At 43.6% G+C, this 13,480-nt stretch overlaps 1 protein-coding gene and 1 long non-coding RNA gene across 4 annotated transcripts in view; one reads left to right on the forward strand and one right to left on the reverse strand.

The window, feature by feature from the left end:
• The window catches only part of nbeab (neurobeachin b), a 163,397-nt gene extending 150,636 nt beyond the window's left edge, over positions 1 to 12,761 (forward strand). The window contains exons 47-56 of one of the 3 annotated variants that reach the window (XM_088427563.1): positions 437 to 604; positions 4,941 to 5,030; positions 5,453 to 5,630; positions 6,545 to 6,616; positions 6,712 to 6,894; positions 7,023 to 7,193; positions 8,924 to 9,025; positions 9,308 to 9,504; positions 9,943 to 10,094; positions 11,483 to 12,761. In XM_088427563.1, coding sequence (XP_088283689.1) covers positions 437 to 604; positions 4,941 to 5,030; positions 5,453 to 5,630; positions 6,545 to 6,616; positions 6,712 to 6,894; positions 7,023 to 7,193; positions 8,924 to 9,025; positions 9,308 to 9,504; positions 9,943 to 10,094; positions 11,483 to 11,573 — 1,404 coding nt within the window. In that variant the 3' untranslated portion in view covers positions 11,574 to 12,761. The remainder of the gene's footprint in view (positions 1 to 436; positions 605 to 4,940; positions 5,031 to 5,452; positions 5,631 to 6,544; positions 6,617 to 6,711; positions 6,895 to 7,022; positions 7,194 to 8,923; positions 9,026 to 9,307; positions 9,505 to 9,942; positions 10,095 to 11,482) is intronic. The other 2 variants (XM_088427565.1, XM_088427564.1) reach the window with 2 other exon arrangements.
• LOC148415392 (uncharacterized) lies at positions 3,481 to 6,217 on the reverse strand. The gene is made up of 3 exons (XR_015867208.1): positions 5,661 to 6,217; positions 5,344 to 5,586; positions 3,481 to 5,027 (listed from the first exon to the last, which is right to left on the reverse strand). It is a non-coding gene; the product is annotated as an uncharacterized LOC148415392 (long non-coding RNA).
• Positions 12,762 to 13,480: the final 719 nt, after the last annotated feature.

Here is a 13,480-nt window from a genome sequence, read left to right on the forward strand (position 1 = left end):
AAAAATAGGGCAATAAATATTGCCCAAACATGATGAATAATCGTGATTTCAACATTGACCAAAATAGTTGTGATTATTATCTTGGCTATAATCGTGCAGCCATGTACGTATTTGTTTGTGTGTATTAGAAAAAAATCGTACGTTGTTTTGGCACGTTTATTGGCGCAGGTCATCGACTAATCTTTTATATTCACACGCTTGGATGATTTCATCGTTTTGGCTGACGGGAAATGAAAGTGGAGACCTTAAGGTAGCAGTTTTTGTTTTTTTTGTCAATGACTCAAAACTCATTTCCACGAGAACGTAGACGCATTTGCTTTATTGGTCATGCGCGGTGGGTGTACGTAACGTTACTCGGCGAGCGTTTTGCGGTCGCGAGGTGACGGAAAAGGTGCGCCATCCCCCTCTCTAATTGGGCGCTGTGCCGGTGGGTCAGGCGCTGGAGAGCGACTTTGTGTCGTGTCAGCTGCACCAGTGGATCGACCTGCTTTTCGGCTACAAGCAGCGCGGGCCCGAGGCGCTGCGCGCCCTCAACGTCTTTCACCACCTGACCTACGAGGGCGCCGTCAGCTTGGACGCCGTCGCCGACCCTTTGACCAGAGAGGTAAACGTCTGCGCACGCACACGGCGAGGTTGGCGTAGCATACGAGAATTGTGCGCTATGTGAGTGTGGTTCAGTTGTCTTCAACTTTAAATCCACTCCGTGTTTAGCCCATTCACTGCCAATGGCGGTTATAGATGTCAAAGATTGCTTTAACTGGGCTGGGAGTAAATGAGTTAGTTATTAAATCGGTCCCTATAGGTTGCTGGCATTACATCTCAAAATAAAAATGCACGAGTTGATCTGAGCTACCATTTTGGGAAAACATTTAACTCATTCGATGCCAGTGACGGCTATAGACGTCAACGATATTTTGAACTGGGCCGGGAGTAGATGAGTTAATTTTTAAACCTGTCCCTATTTGTAGTTGGCATTATAACACCCCAAAAATGCACGACTTGAACTGATCCACCATTTTGGGAAAACCATTAACTCGTTCACTGCCAGTGACGGCTATAGACGTCAACGATATTTTGAACTGGGCTGGGAGTAGATGAGTTAATTTTTTATTTAACCTGTCCCTATAAGTAGCTGGCATTATAAACCCCCCCCTAAAAATGCACGACTTGAACTGATCCACCATTTTGGGATAACATTTCACTCGTTCCCTGCCAGTGACGCCTATAGACGTCAGCGATGTTTTGAACTGGGCTGAGAGTAACTGAGTTAATTTCTTAACCTGTCCCTATAAGTAGCTGGCATTATAACTCCCCCAAAAATGCACGACTTGAACTGATCCACCATTTTGGGAAGACATTTTACGTTTCCTGCCATTGACAGCTATAGACGTCAAAAATTCCTATAACTGGACTTGTAAATGAGTTCATTATTTACCCAGCCCCTATTAGTTACTGGCACTATACCCAAGACTAACAATGAACTGATCTACGATTTCGGGAAAAGGTTTACTCGTTCACCGCCAGGGACGGCTATAGACGTCAAAGAACTCTTTTCAGTTCATAATATGAGTTGTTGAATTTGATCGGTGACCAAGCCCCTCCGTCTCCCTCCCCCCCGGGTCGACATCACTTCCTGTCGGCGTGCGTCCCGGCACGCGGTCACGCGCTTTGCGGCAAAGCGAAAGAAGGAGCCGTCCCCCGCCCCGTCGGCTTTCCACGGGATCAATGCGAGCCGTCCCGCGATCAATGGGCAGAGGTCGGGCCGTCGATAGGCGTGCGGGCGCTTCTCCTTGTTCTCGCCGCTTTAATTGAATATCTACGAGCTTCATTGCGGCGCCGGCAGCTGCCGTAACATTGCGGCTCTTTGCCGTGATATCCGCCATCTGCCGTCTGCAAAACAACTCATTTATAGACTGTCACTTCCAGCCGCGCTTTGATTTATCAAGTCACCGTTATGCAAATGGCCCGCGCCCAGATTTGCCTCATCCCGGCGCGTCTGTATTTTTTTGCCTTGGCGCTTTTGAGTCCGCTACCGTAATTCCCACAATATACGACGCACTTTTTTCCCCCAAAAATGAAGGCCAATAGTATGGGTGCGTCTTATAAACCAGTGGAGTTAAATAATTCGGGTTATTCATAAAAAAATATATGTTTATGTTAATTTCATTTGACTTTTGACATATTAAATTGTATAAAAAGCAATACGTTTTTATCATTATTATTTATTTATTTTTTTTATAATGCTGTTTTTGATTAAATTGGTAACAACCTGTTTGGGGGAAATTGATCCAGTTTTTTTTTTTATCCTTCCACATGGCTGAAAAGTAACTTATACAATTGTTGTCGAATTGAAGCTGTAGGTGAATAAAAAAGCACTTCGCGGGCGAAAAATATATCTTTTTTCGTTTTTGCAAGCAGTTTGCTTTCTAAAAGAAGTCCCTGACTCCAAAAAGCTGCAATTCTGACTTTACAGTTGGAATTCGGAGTCAAGGACAGTACAGTTTGGCAAAACACCATTTTTCCGGCAGACGACACAAATAAAACTGATTTGATTTCATAAGGGATTTCACGTCGTCTGGAGCTGCTGACTAAAACCCACCAAGAGATACTGCAACAAATGTATTTCCAAAGTTTACTGAAGCAGACATGGATTGCGCAGCACTCTGTATTTCCTCATTGAAAAGGTCCAAAAACATGACATCGGCCCCTGGCTTTCCGGGCTCACTTGGGACAGGCCCGACCAATTCATCATCAGCGGGACGCGTGGCCCCCTCACGACCGAGTCGTGCCCCCGCCCGCCCGCATTTAAGTTGACAAAGACAACAAAGCTTGAGCGGTGGTAGACATGGAGGTCATGTTGAAAAGTGTGCCATCACTTGATCTTCTTTAAAGGGTGTCACATATCGCTTGCACGGGTTAGTGGAGGATTTGGGGGGTTCCTAATGTACCATAGTGACAAAAAAAAATGAAAGCACCATATGAGAAGGTATCTGAAATTTAAAACAAAATGGCTTACTTTTAATGAACAAAAAAGCCCCCAAAAAGTTCACACGACAAAGCCGAGACTTGCCAGATGAAAGCTCGTATCTCGAAAACAGACAAATGTGAAATCAACTCGCTCTTATCCCAAGGCACCGCTTTCTTTTTTATTTTGCTGACAAAGCTCAGGAGCGTCGTTGGCCTCGCTCGTGTAGCGCTTGCCCGTGTCTTGGCCGTCAATTCTCGCCGGCGTGCCGTGTTGTCTGTCGGCTTCAGGTGTCGTGACGCGTGGCCGTCCCACGCTGCTTAGCGGGTCAAGCAGAGGCCGCGTCCTCCTTCTGTCTCACACGCTTCACCTTCTTGTGCTCTGCTGTGCTGCTGCAACGAAGCGCTGCACAATGCTGCAATACATATATATATATATATATATATATATATATATATATATATATATATATATATATATATATATATATATATATATATAAGGATGGGATTTAGGTGTCTCTGATTCGATTCAGAATCGATTTATGGAACTTTCCAAAATATCGTTTCATAGAGATGGCGCCTCACAATTAGTATTTTTAGTATTATAGTATTAGTATTTTTTAAGGCGCTTTATGGTCAAAGCGTATTTTTCTTTATGTATGGCTAGCAACAACTGCGGTGAAACTTTTGAGTGCATTCCGACAGGCTGGACAGCGGCATCGCGCCAGATTGGAAGTGACGGACTGCTGGGGTAGAGGAACTTGTTTTGGGAATGGGGGGGGGGGGGCTCGCAGGTGGCCTGTCCTCATCCAAAATCACCTCAGAACATCCCGTGCGGCGTGGCGGGCCCTGGCATGTGCTGCCCATTGGCTGCGAGTGATTTTAAATGGTGTGTACAGCCCCCCCACCTCAGGCAAAAGGAGGCTTGGGCGCCCCAACCCCATCGGCGCCGCTTGTGTCCGTCAACGTCAGTGATAGCCGCCCAAATCTTTTTCTTTGTCTTCTTGCATGGTGCCGCCCATCACAATTGGATGCTCTCAATACAAACCGCACTTTGGATTTAGAGATCTTGGAAACACAACAAGACAGAATTGCAAAAAGTCATAGTTTTAACTGAAAATACACAAATTATAATCCCAAAATGTCACCAATTTACAAATGTTTTGTATTGGAAGCAATAAAGACTCCTGCTATTGCCTTTTAAAAGCGTAATTGTTTTTAAGTTCAACCGATACCGGGCCGCATCCCAAGTCATTCTGTTTTGGAACTGATTTAGTTGAACATTTTGCTTTGTTGGGCTTGATCTGTTTTTTGATCTGTTTTTTTACATTTTGTAGTGAGGAAGGACAGTGTACCTTCAGTTGAGAGCCATAACTGTTGTAGCCCCCTCCGAGCTTTGACCCCTGCTCTAGATGATGCTATTGCCTCTTTGGAACAAGAGTGCCATCTAGAGGAGTGAAAAAAAGTAAGGCAGTTGCTTCATGAAGCTTCATTTGTCTCCCGCTAGCTTGAACAACGGCAAAAACGGGCTAAAAGCACCCAATTTTCACCATTGTTGTTTTGTTTTTGTTTTGTTCCCGTGTATGTGTGCGTAAACATGTGTGTGAGGCGGCTCCCCTTTGTGCCGAGCACAATAGCGCAAAAGCTGGCCCGGGTTGTCACTCCAGGTTAGCGTTAGCGCAAGCGGGGGCCCCCGGCGCCCGCAAATGGGAATGGTTAAGCCAAGCATGTTAATGGGGAAAGGCTTGTCTCTTCCATACTAACACTTGGATGACTCTGCAGGGTGAGGCGGGTGAGGATGGGGATGGGGGGGGGGCAACTTGGGATTTGCTTGCATTGTCAACTAGCGCATTGACCCATCACTTTGACGCAGATCCGCTGTGACAGCAGCTCGCTCTCTCTCTCTCTCTCTCTCTCTCTCTCTCGCTCTCCCACTCTATCGCTCTCCCTCCATTCGGCGTTCCCACCCGCAGGCCACGGAGGCGCAGATCCGGAGCGTTGGACAGACGCCATCTCACTTGCTCATCGAGCCACATCCTCCGCGCAGCTCCGCCATGCACCTGGTGAGAGCAGAGAGCATGCTGGGAAAAATAAGGGATGAAAACACAATGCGGAACCACTTCAAACTTGTCCAAACTTTTTCCTCATGAGGTCCGCATCCACAAAAAGATGCTCATTCATATATGTGTGTTTGTCTATCTATCTATCTATCTATCTATCTATCTATCTATCTATCTATCTATCTATCTATCTATCTATCTATCTATCTATCTATCCATCCATCCATCCATCCATCCATCCATCCATCCATCCATCCATCCATCCATCCATCCATCCATCCACATATATATTTATATATACACATATAGTAACTACCTGATTTGAATGAATGCAAATCTGTGGCCGTCGCCACGGCAACGTTACCACACCAAGACATCCAGGAAGTGACGTTTGTAACTGAGTCGTAAGCGAATGTGATTGTCAGAGTCCCCTGATGTTCAAGGACCAGCTTCAGCAGGACGTGATCATGGTCCTGAAGTTCCCGTCCAACTCGCCGGTGACGCACGTGGCCGCCAACACGCTGCCGCACCTGGCCGTGCCCGCCGTGGTCACCGTCACCTGCAGCCGCCTCTTCGCCGTCAACCGATGGCACAACACGCTGGGTGAGCAGCCAAAAGCTCAAAGCGTCTCACCTGGGCCCAAGCGGGTCCGCGCCGTGCCTTTCGCACCTCCGGGTCGCGGGGGGTCAAAATCCCGCTTGGAAATGAGGCGCCGGCTCCGCCTCATATTTTCCTCACACTTGCCAGCTGTCGGAGCGGGGAAGGCGGCGCCCTAATGAGGGCAGCTGCAGACCGCCGCCCGCCGCTGCCCGCCATCTTGGACACATAGCAAATAGGAAATGTAATCATTCAAAATCAGTGTAAAAACTCATATTGCCTATGATGCGTTCAGGGTGCCTTGTGCAAAGCCGCTGATCCTCGGAGCTTTAGATTTCATGTCTTTACTCTTGATTATTTAGAACGACCTCCGATTAATCGAATAATAAGATCAATTTAAGTTTTCGTGAAGATGTGTTACAAAATTATGTTTTCCCAATCGGGACTTTTTAAAAATTATTTCAGCAAGCAGCTATACAAGAGGGGCCAGTATTGCGTATTTTTAGAGTTGATTATTTCCAATGATCCACCGATGAATCGAATAATCAGATCAATGTTCGTTCAAATGTGTTACAACATGATTTTTACCAATTAGGGCCGCTTTAAAATTCTTGGAGCAAGCAATTACACAAAAGCCACTCTTGAATATTCTTAGAGTGGATTATTTTTTGAAGACCCTGCCGATTAATCGAATTATCTGATCGATTTTTAATTTTCACAAACTGTTTAAAAAAAATGGGGCCATTTTAAAATTCTTTTAGCAAGCAATTATACAAGGGCCACTAGTGAATATATTTAATTGATTATTCTTTCACATACTCGATTAATCGAATATCTGAATTTATTTTCATTATAATCAAAATGCTAATTATTGGTGCTGGTAATCGTCCTGACCAACAAAACAAAAATTCCCGTCCCAGGCTTGCGAGGAGCGCCGGGATATTCCCTAGAGCAGGCTCATCATCTCCCAATCGAGATGGACCCCTTAATCGGTGAGTTTTCTCGATCGCTGCGTGCGGGCGGGCGAGGGGCGGCTCGTAACGTCCCGCGCGGATGTGTCCTCCCCGCGTCCTCTTTGGCGGGACAGCCAACGGCGCCGGCGGCAACAAGCGTCAGATGACGGACTTAGTGGACCAGAGCATCCAGATGAGCACGCAGTGCTTCGTGGTGACAGCTGACAACCGCTACATCCTGGTGTGCGGCTTCTGGGACAAGAGCTTCCGCGTCTACTCCTCCGAGACAGGTGGGAGCGCCGCAGGTGGACGCGCCGGTGCGTGGAGCGTACGCGGGTCGCCGGTGACCGCCGATCGCGGCTCGGCTTCTGATTGTCGAAAAGACAAACGCGCGAAATAGCTGCGCCGGGATTTTTTTTTTTTTTTTTTTTTGCGCACCATGTAGGAAAACTGAGCCAGATCGTGTTCGGCCATTGGGACGTGGTGACGTGCCTGGCCCGCTCCGAGTCGTACATCGGAGGGGACTGCTACATCGTGTCGGGCTCCCGAGACGCTACTCTTCTTCTGTGGTACTGGAGCGGCAGGCATCACATCATCGGCGACAACCCCGTCAACGGTGAGCATCTTTTTTTTTTTAAATGCAGTCATGTTTATACCATGTTTGACAATGTATCATTTATAATGTAACAATATTTTGTGTTTTATTCACGATCTAAAGTAGCTTAGACCTAGCGTTAGCTTGCAAAAGATATGTTGAAAAGTGTGTTTTAAAGCAGTGGTTCACTTTTTTTTTTAATTCATGTGGAGGGCAAAACAAGAATTGTAATATTATTAGAAACATGTACGAACTTGTTCTACACTTTGTACCTGAAAATAAACACATTGAATCTTGAGTCTTGACTCACATCAAAATAAAGGCACATTTTGTAAAGGAATCACTAGAACACAATTTAGTAACAGTGATTCATGCTCCAATCAATTTGCTCTTAATTTGAAAAAAAGTACTGTTCCGCTCATTTGTGTTCGCCAAAGCAATGTCTGATGCAATAATATATCTTTGTCGCCATCTGGTGGCACTCTGGCGCACGGCAAACGTCTGTGGAGCTTCAAATTGTCAGGCCTTGATGCCAATGAGCAACAAATGCGGTTTGCTGCCATCTGGTGGCATCTTAATGCAATAGCATTTTTTTTCCAGGTAGGCGTTTCTTATTTGCACTGTTCATGTTTTGGGATAAGCCAAAGTAAAAGCCAAACCCTCGTATGGAGTTTGTGGCTTGCTGAGTTGAGGTCACGTTAATCAAAGAGGTGTCTGGATGTGTCAGATAATTAAAACTAGTGAGTGGGTTTCAATCCGGACCCCCGCGCCCCCCCAAGTTGCGCCCCAAGGGAAAAGGCCACTGAGATTGAATCTTTTGTCGGGCAGGTGAGCGGCTCCAGCTCCCCCGTTGCCTCCCCAGAGGCTTCCTGTGACACTTGTCCTCGTCAACCCCCCCCCAAGTCCCCGAGCCCCCCCACCTGGCCCCACATCATCCTCAGAGCAGCTGCCGGCACTGACAGCGCGGCCGAGGGTCCGACGCGGTCTCTGCGGGACCGCATCCATCACGGGCTGGGCCGAGGCGATCTGGCCGGGGGGGTGGGGGGGCAGGTGGGCCATTGTCACTCCGACATGTGACTGAAGGGATTAGCCTCAAATAGTAGCGTTAGCTTGTCCTTATGAGTGACTCGTCCGTGTCAGGATGGAGAAATCCATACTCCAGGCGTCACATCAACAAGCAAAAGCCCGCCTCCGTTTCGCTACAAAATTGGACCTGTTTGGGTCCATTCAGTTTTTTGGAGAGACTGTGTCCAGCTGCAGCTATTGGTTCGCTATTGGGATATCCTATTGAAAATTCTATCCAACAGAAATGTCTAATAAAGTATTTATGTAAAAATAATGAATACTGACATGAAAAGACTTTTCACTTCATATTTATAGCTTGTTGACTTTCTTAAAGGGATCATTTGTTTATTTTTCCATTTTCAGCGCTAAAAAGTATTTCTTTTTGTCTATCATTAAAGAGCTACATTATTTTCCAGGAACAATCAATACATTTAAAACACATGTGCCTTTAAAAATATTTGTTTTGCATGTTTATCAAACGAACTTGGTCAATCACAAAGACGTCATTATGTTTTAAAAAATCCAGACCTTCAATCCCTAATATTTATTTGTTTTGATTTTTTTTTTTCATCTGTTAGGCTCAAGGAATAGCTTAAAATGGCTATGGATAAAATATTGCTAAAATTGGGGGAGGGGGGGTGTTGGTAAAGGATCTTAGCTTGAGCTGCGTGCGTGTCTTGTTGCAGGCGACTACCCGGCGCCACGAGCTGTCCTGACGGGTCACGAGCAGGAAGTGGCGTGCGTGGCTGTCTGCGCCGAGCTGGGGCTGGTCATCAGCGGGGCTAAAGGTCAGCCAGCCTTCATGCCCAACCCCCCCCCCCCCAAAAAAAGATATCCGCTTTAAGCGGCGGCTCGAACATCATCGGTGCAGCAGCACATGTAGACCGTCGTATATTTTCAAATCCCGTGAGAGGAGCCGCTAATATTAGTGCCGCGCCGATGATCCCCGGGGAGTTCAAAAAATATCCGCTAGCTTTGCGTAGCGTCAACGCGGTGCTCTCGAGAAGCGGAGGCACACAAACGGTGCGGCGACACACGCGGACAGGCACCCGTGCGTTCTCGCTCCCCAGACGGGCCCTGCCTGGTGCACACCATCACCGGGGACCTGCTGAGGGCGCTGGAGGCCCCCGGGAGCTGGCGGCGCCCGCGCCTCATCTCGGTGTCCAGCGAGGGCCACGCCGTGGTCTACTACGAGCGCGGGCGCTTCTGCAACTTCGGCGTCAACGGCAAGGTGCTGGCCCGCATGGAGCTCCGCGACAGCACCAGGGTACGCGCGCTTCATTACTTTTTTTCAGATTTTTATCTTTTGTTATATTCTCCTTCTTACGTATTTTACGTCTGTATTTTTGCAATTTTATTTGCATTTTTTTAAATAATTTTTTCTTTTTATGTGATTTATTTATTTCTGATTTTTTTTTTGTTTCATAGCAGTTTTTTTTATTTACTTATGTCATTTGACAATTTCATTTGCCTTTTTTCAAGCAATTTTATGGACTTTTTAAAAAAATATATTTGTTTTTTGACTCACTTTTTTCATATTGTTGGCCACATATATATATATATATATATATATATATATATATATATATATATATATATATATATATATATATAATAAAAAGTATAAGAAAATAGAGGTAATTACTTCTAAAACAACACAATAAAAATAAAAAAAAATAAAAAAAATTAAATATATATTTTTTAGGCCATGGTGCTGAGCAGCGACGGGCACAACGTGGCGACGGGCGGCGACAACGGCGTGGTGCAAGTGTGGCGGGCGTGCAACCTGAAGCCGCTCTACGAGTACCCGGCGTGCGACGCCGCCATTCGCGCTATGGACCTGTCACATGACCAAAGGTCAGTGGGTCAATCAGAACTCCTATATTAAAAAAAACAAAAAAAGTTAAGTCAGTTATAACGACAAATATTGATCCGATTATTTTAATATTGGTTGACAATGAGTACGGGCTAGTTTAACTTGAACTCATTCACTCCCGAAAACGTTTTTATACGTTTTTTAGTTGTCCAGAAATTCAATAGCTTGTAATGATTTTTTTGCTTGAGTAGGGTATTGAATAAATGAAAGTCTATGAAAAGAAGAGGCCTTTATAAATGAAGAAATATATTTTATAAGAAAGATATTTTTTTAATAATAAAAATGATACAAAGCCACCAATGAGCATTAGTTATAGCCCTAAGGGAAAATTTTGAATGTGCTGTTCATACGGTTCTTGTAATAATGTAATGTCTCAATAAATAAGCTTGGTGATGTGTTGCCGGCGGGGAAAAAAGCTCCTTGGTGCCGGATGGCGTCACGCTTGTCAATTTGACTCCAACTTAGCTCGATGCGCTTTCTTAAAAATGGCGGCTGGTGCCCCGAGCAAGTAAAACGTACAGCGGCTTCTTTGTTTGTTCAAACCTCGCCGTTTCTCCACTTTGGGACGCTCATTTCAAGTCCGAGTGAAGGCGCCGGTGACCACTCCCGCAGCGGCGCAGCCCTCTCTGCCGTCTTGTTTTGTGTACCGAATTTCCCGCTGCACCTAAAATGAATTTTCTCAAAAGTTAATCTGATGCAACTGTGGCTTCTATTTTATGCGCCTTATAATGTGGTGCGTCTTATATATATGAAAGCAGTTTTCAAATAGGCCATTCGTTGGCGGAAAATACTGTCTCGTTCCTTGTGTTGCATCCTGGGAAATCAGCTGCTTTTGTCAGGCGGAAAAAAAGGAAAAGACGGAGCTGATTCAGTGGCACGGCCCTCGTTGACCTCTCTCGTCCGTCTTTCAGTCAGGGCGCTGAAAAGCGGTCACCTCCGCTTCGCTCAATCAACGTCATCCTGCTGCTTGCTCTCAAGTCTTACTTAGCCAACATGGCAACCCTTACAAAGTCATTCGACTTTTTTTCGTAGCTATGACATCTACATATATATATATATATATATATATATATATATATATATATATATATATATATATATATATATATATATATATATATATATATATATATATATATATATATATACATATATATATATATATATGTATATATATATATATATATATATATATATATATATATATATATATATATATATATATATATATATATATATGAGAGAATAAAATTGATGTTTAAGGTCTTTGGATTCAAAATTGTACTTTGACCGTGTAAAAATACATGTATGACTTTTTTTACACAAATACCCTAATCTAATAAATGTCAAGTCTTTTGTTTTTTTTTAGGACTCTGATCACCGGGATGGCCTCGGGAAGCATCGTAGCGTTCAACATCGACTTCAACCGTTGGCATTACGAGCACCAGCACCGCTACTGAGCCGCCGGCCACGGGACTCTGGACCAAGAACTGTGACTTTGGTCCCACCAAGACCCGTTTACGTCCAGGACCAATCCCGGTGGCCTTGAGTTTGCGTTTTTTGTTTTTTGTTTTTTCTTTTGTTTTTTGACGTGGGCCTGGCTTCTGGGAAGCGAAAAGCATCATGTGTAAGTATAAGCGGATTCTATTTCGAGAAACGTCCTATCGAGCCAGAATTCGTTTGCATCCATTCTGTATGTTTGTAAACAGTGGTTCACAAATGGGGCGCATGAAGGCACTTCGGGGGTACTTGAGATCTCAACAGGGCTTCTGTAGCTAGACGACATAAGCATTACCTTTAATTGGCACACCCAGCGCGTCTGGTTGAATATTTTATACACGCAACGACAAAAACATGCGAACGTGGTTTCAAAAGTCAGGTTTCGATGCCAAGAAACTCCACTGTTAATATTTGTGCTTCAACACTGCCATCTTGTGGACATCTTCAAATCTCACCACGCTCAAGTTACAGGGGTGTTAAACCCCTTTAAATTTGCGAGCCGCAGTCTCGGAAAAAACTATTCCCGAGTGGGCCCGACCAATCAAATCATGCTATACGTTTTTATAACTTGAAAACAATAACTTCAAATTGATTTTTTTTTAAATGCTGTCCAAAATAAACCAACTGCAAATTGATTTTTTTTTAAATGCTGTCCAAAATAAAATGAGTAGCACATCGCTATTAATCACAAAATATTGACATTACAGTACTATTAATCATAAAACAGTTTAGGTTTTCAAAATTCTGCTCATTTTTATACTTTACAAATTTATCTCAACGACCGGATTACATCCGTTTGCAGGCCGGAACCGGCTCGTGGCGGCATGTTTGACCATGTTGGATTCTACGTATTTATCACTTCTCCCAATAATAAGTGGAGCTCATTTGCACACACCGTTTTTTTTTCTTTTTGCACAGTGTTGCTCGTGTGTATTTGTTCTTGTGTAATCTAGTGTTTTGTCTCGTGTCAACTATGTTTTAATTTGGAGGAATTACATGACTCAAAATTATTTTAGGTGCATGTTAGGAAATGTCAATGTTGTCGAAAGGTTTATTTCAGTTCAACTTTTATATACGTATAAATATAAAACATTTGTTTATTTTTATTTGTTTGTAAAAAATACACATATTAAATTTATTTATTTATTTACATGTGTCCGTTTTAAATGTGAATTAAAAAAAAAAAAAAAGCTTAATGCTGTACCAGTGCCCTGGCAAGCAATATGAAACTGAAAGGAACTGTGCTTGAATAACTTGAAACATATTTATAAATATAGAGTATGCAAACATTTTGAGAGCTTCAGAAGGAAAATTAGTTTTTATTTGAGAATCATTTTCTTTCGGTTACATTTGTTTGTTCATGTGAATGAGTTTATGCTTTAAGTTTCCGCTTTTTTTTTATTTTAAAAGATGTATGAGATGTTCATTGAAACGTTACGTATGTATTCATGTGGCACGTAAGCGAATGGTTTTGTGCGTGCTTATACTGCCACCTAGTGTCTGAACTTGGGCCTTGTTTCCAAAGTCAATGCTTTTCACACATCCTTTCTAATGTAAATAAAACAAGCATACTGACATTTTTCAAAAATGGTTTCATCCAAAATGTTTTATCTTTTGTAAGATGCTTTTCCTCCTTCCATCCACCAGGAGGCAGTGGTTTTGCACTGAGAATAGGTTACATGTTTTAATAGAATAAAAATTGACCTTCCTTCATGGTTAAACGCCTTACCATCCATGGTCATTTTGTTTAATTCACGCTTGATAAGGTTTAAATTTAGGGTTTTTCTTCTTTTATAGAAAGAATATTATTTTTGGTGAAAAAAATACACCTTGCTGTACAGTTTTTAAAATACTTTCATTTATAGGG

The sequence above is a fragment of the Hippichthys cyanospilos genome, chromosome 11, assembly GCF_059441005.1.
Source record: "Hippichthys cyanospilos isolate Australia breed blue-spotted pipefish chromosome 11, RoL_Hcya_1.0, whole genome shotgun sequence".
Taxonomy (NCBI): Eukaryota; Metazoa; Chordata; class Actinopteri; order Syngnathiformes; family Syngnathidae; genus Hippichthys; species Hippichthys cyanospilos.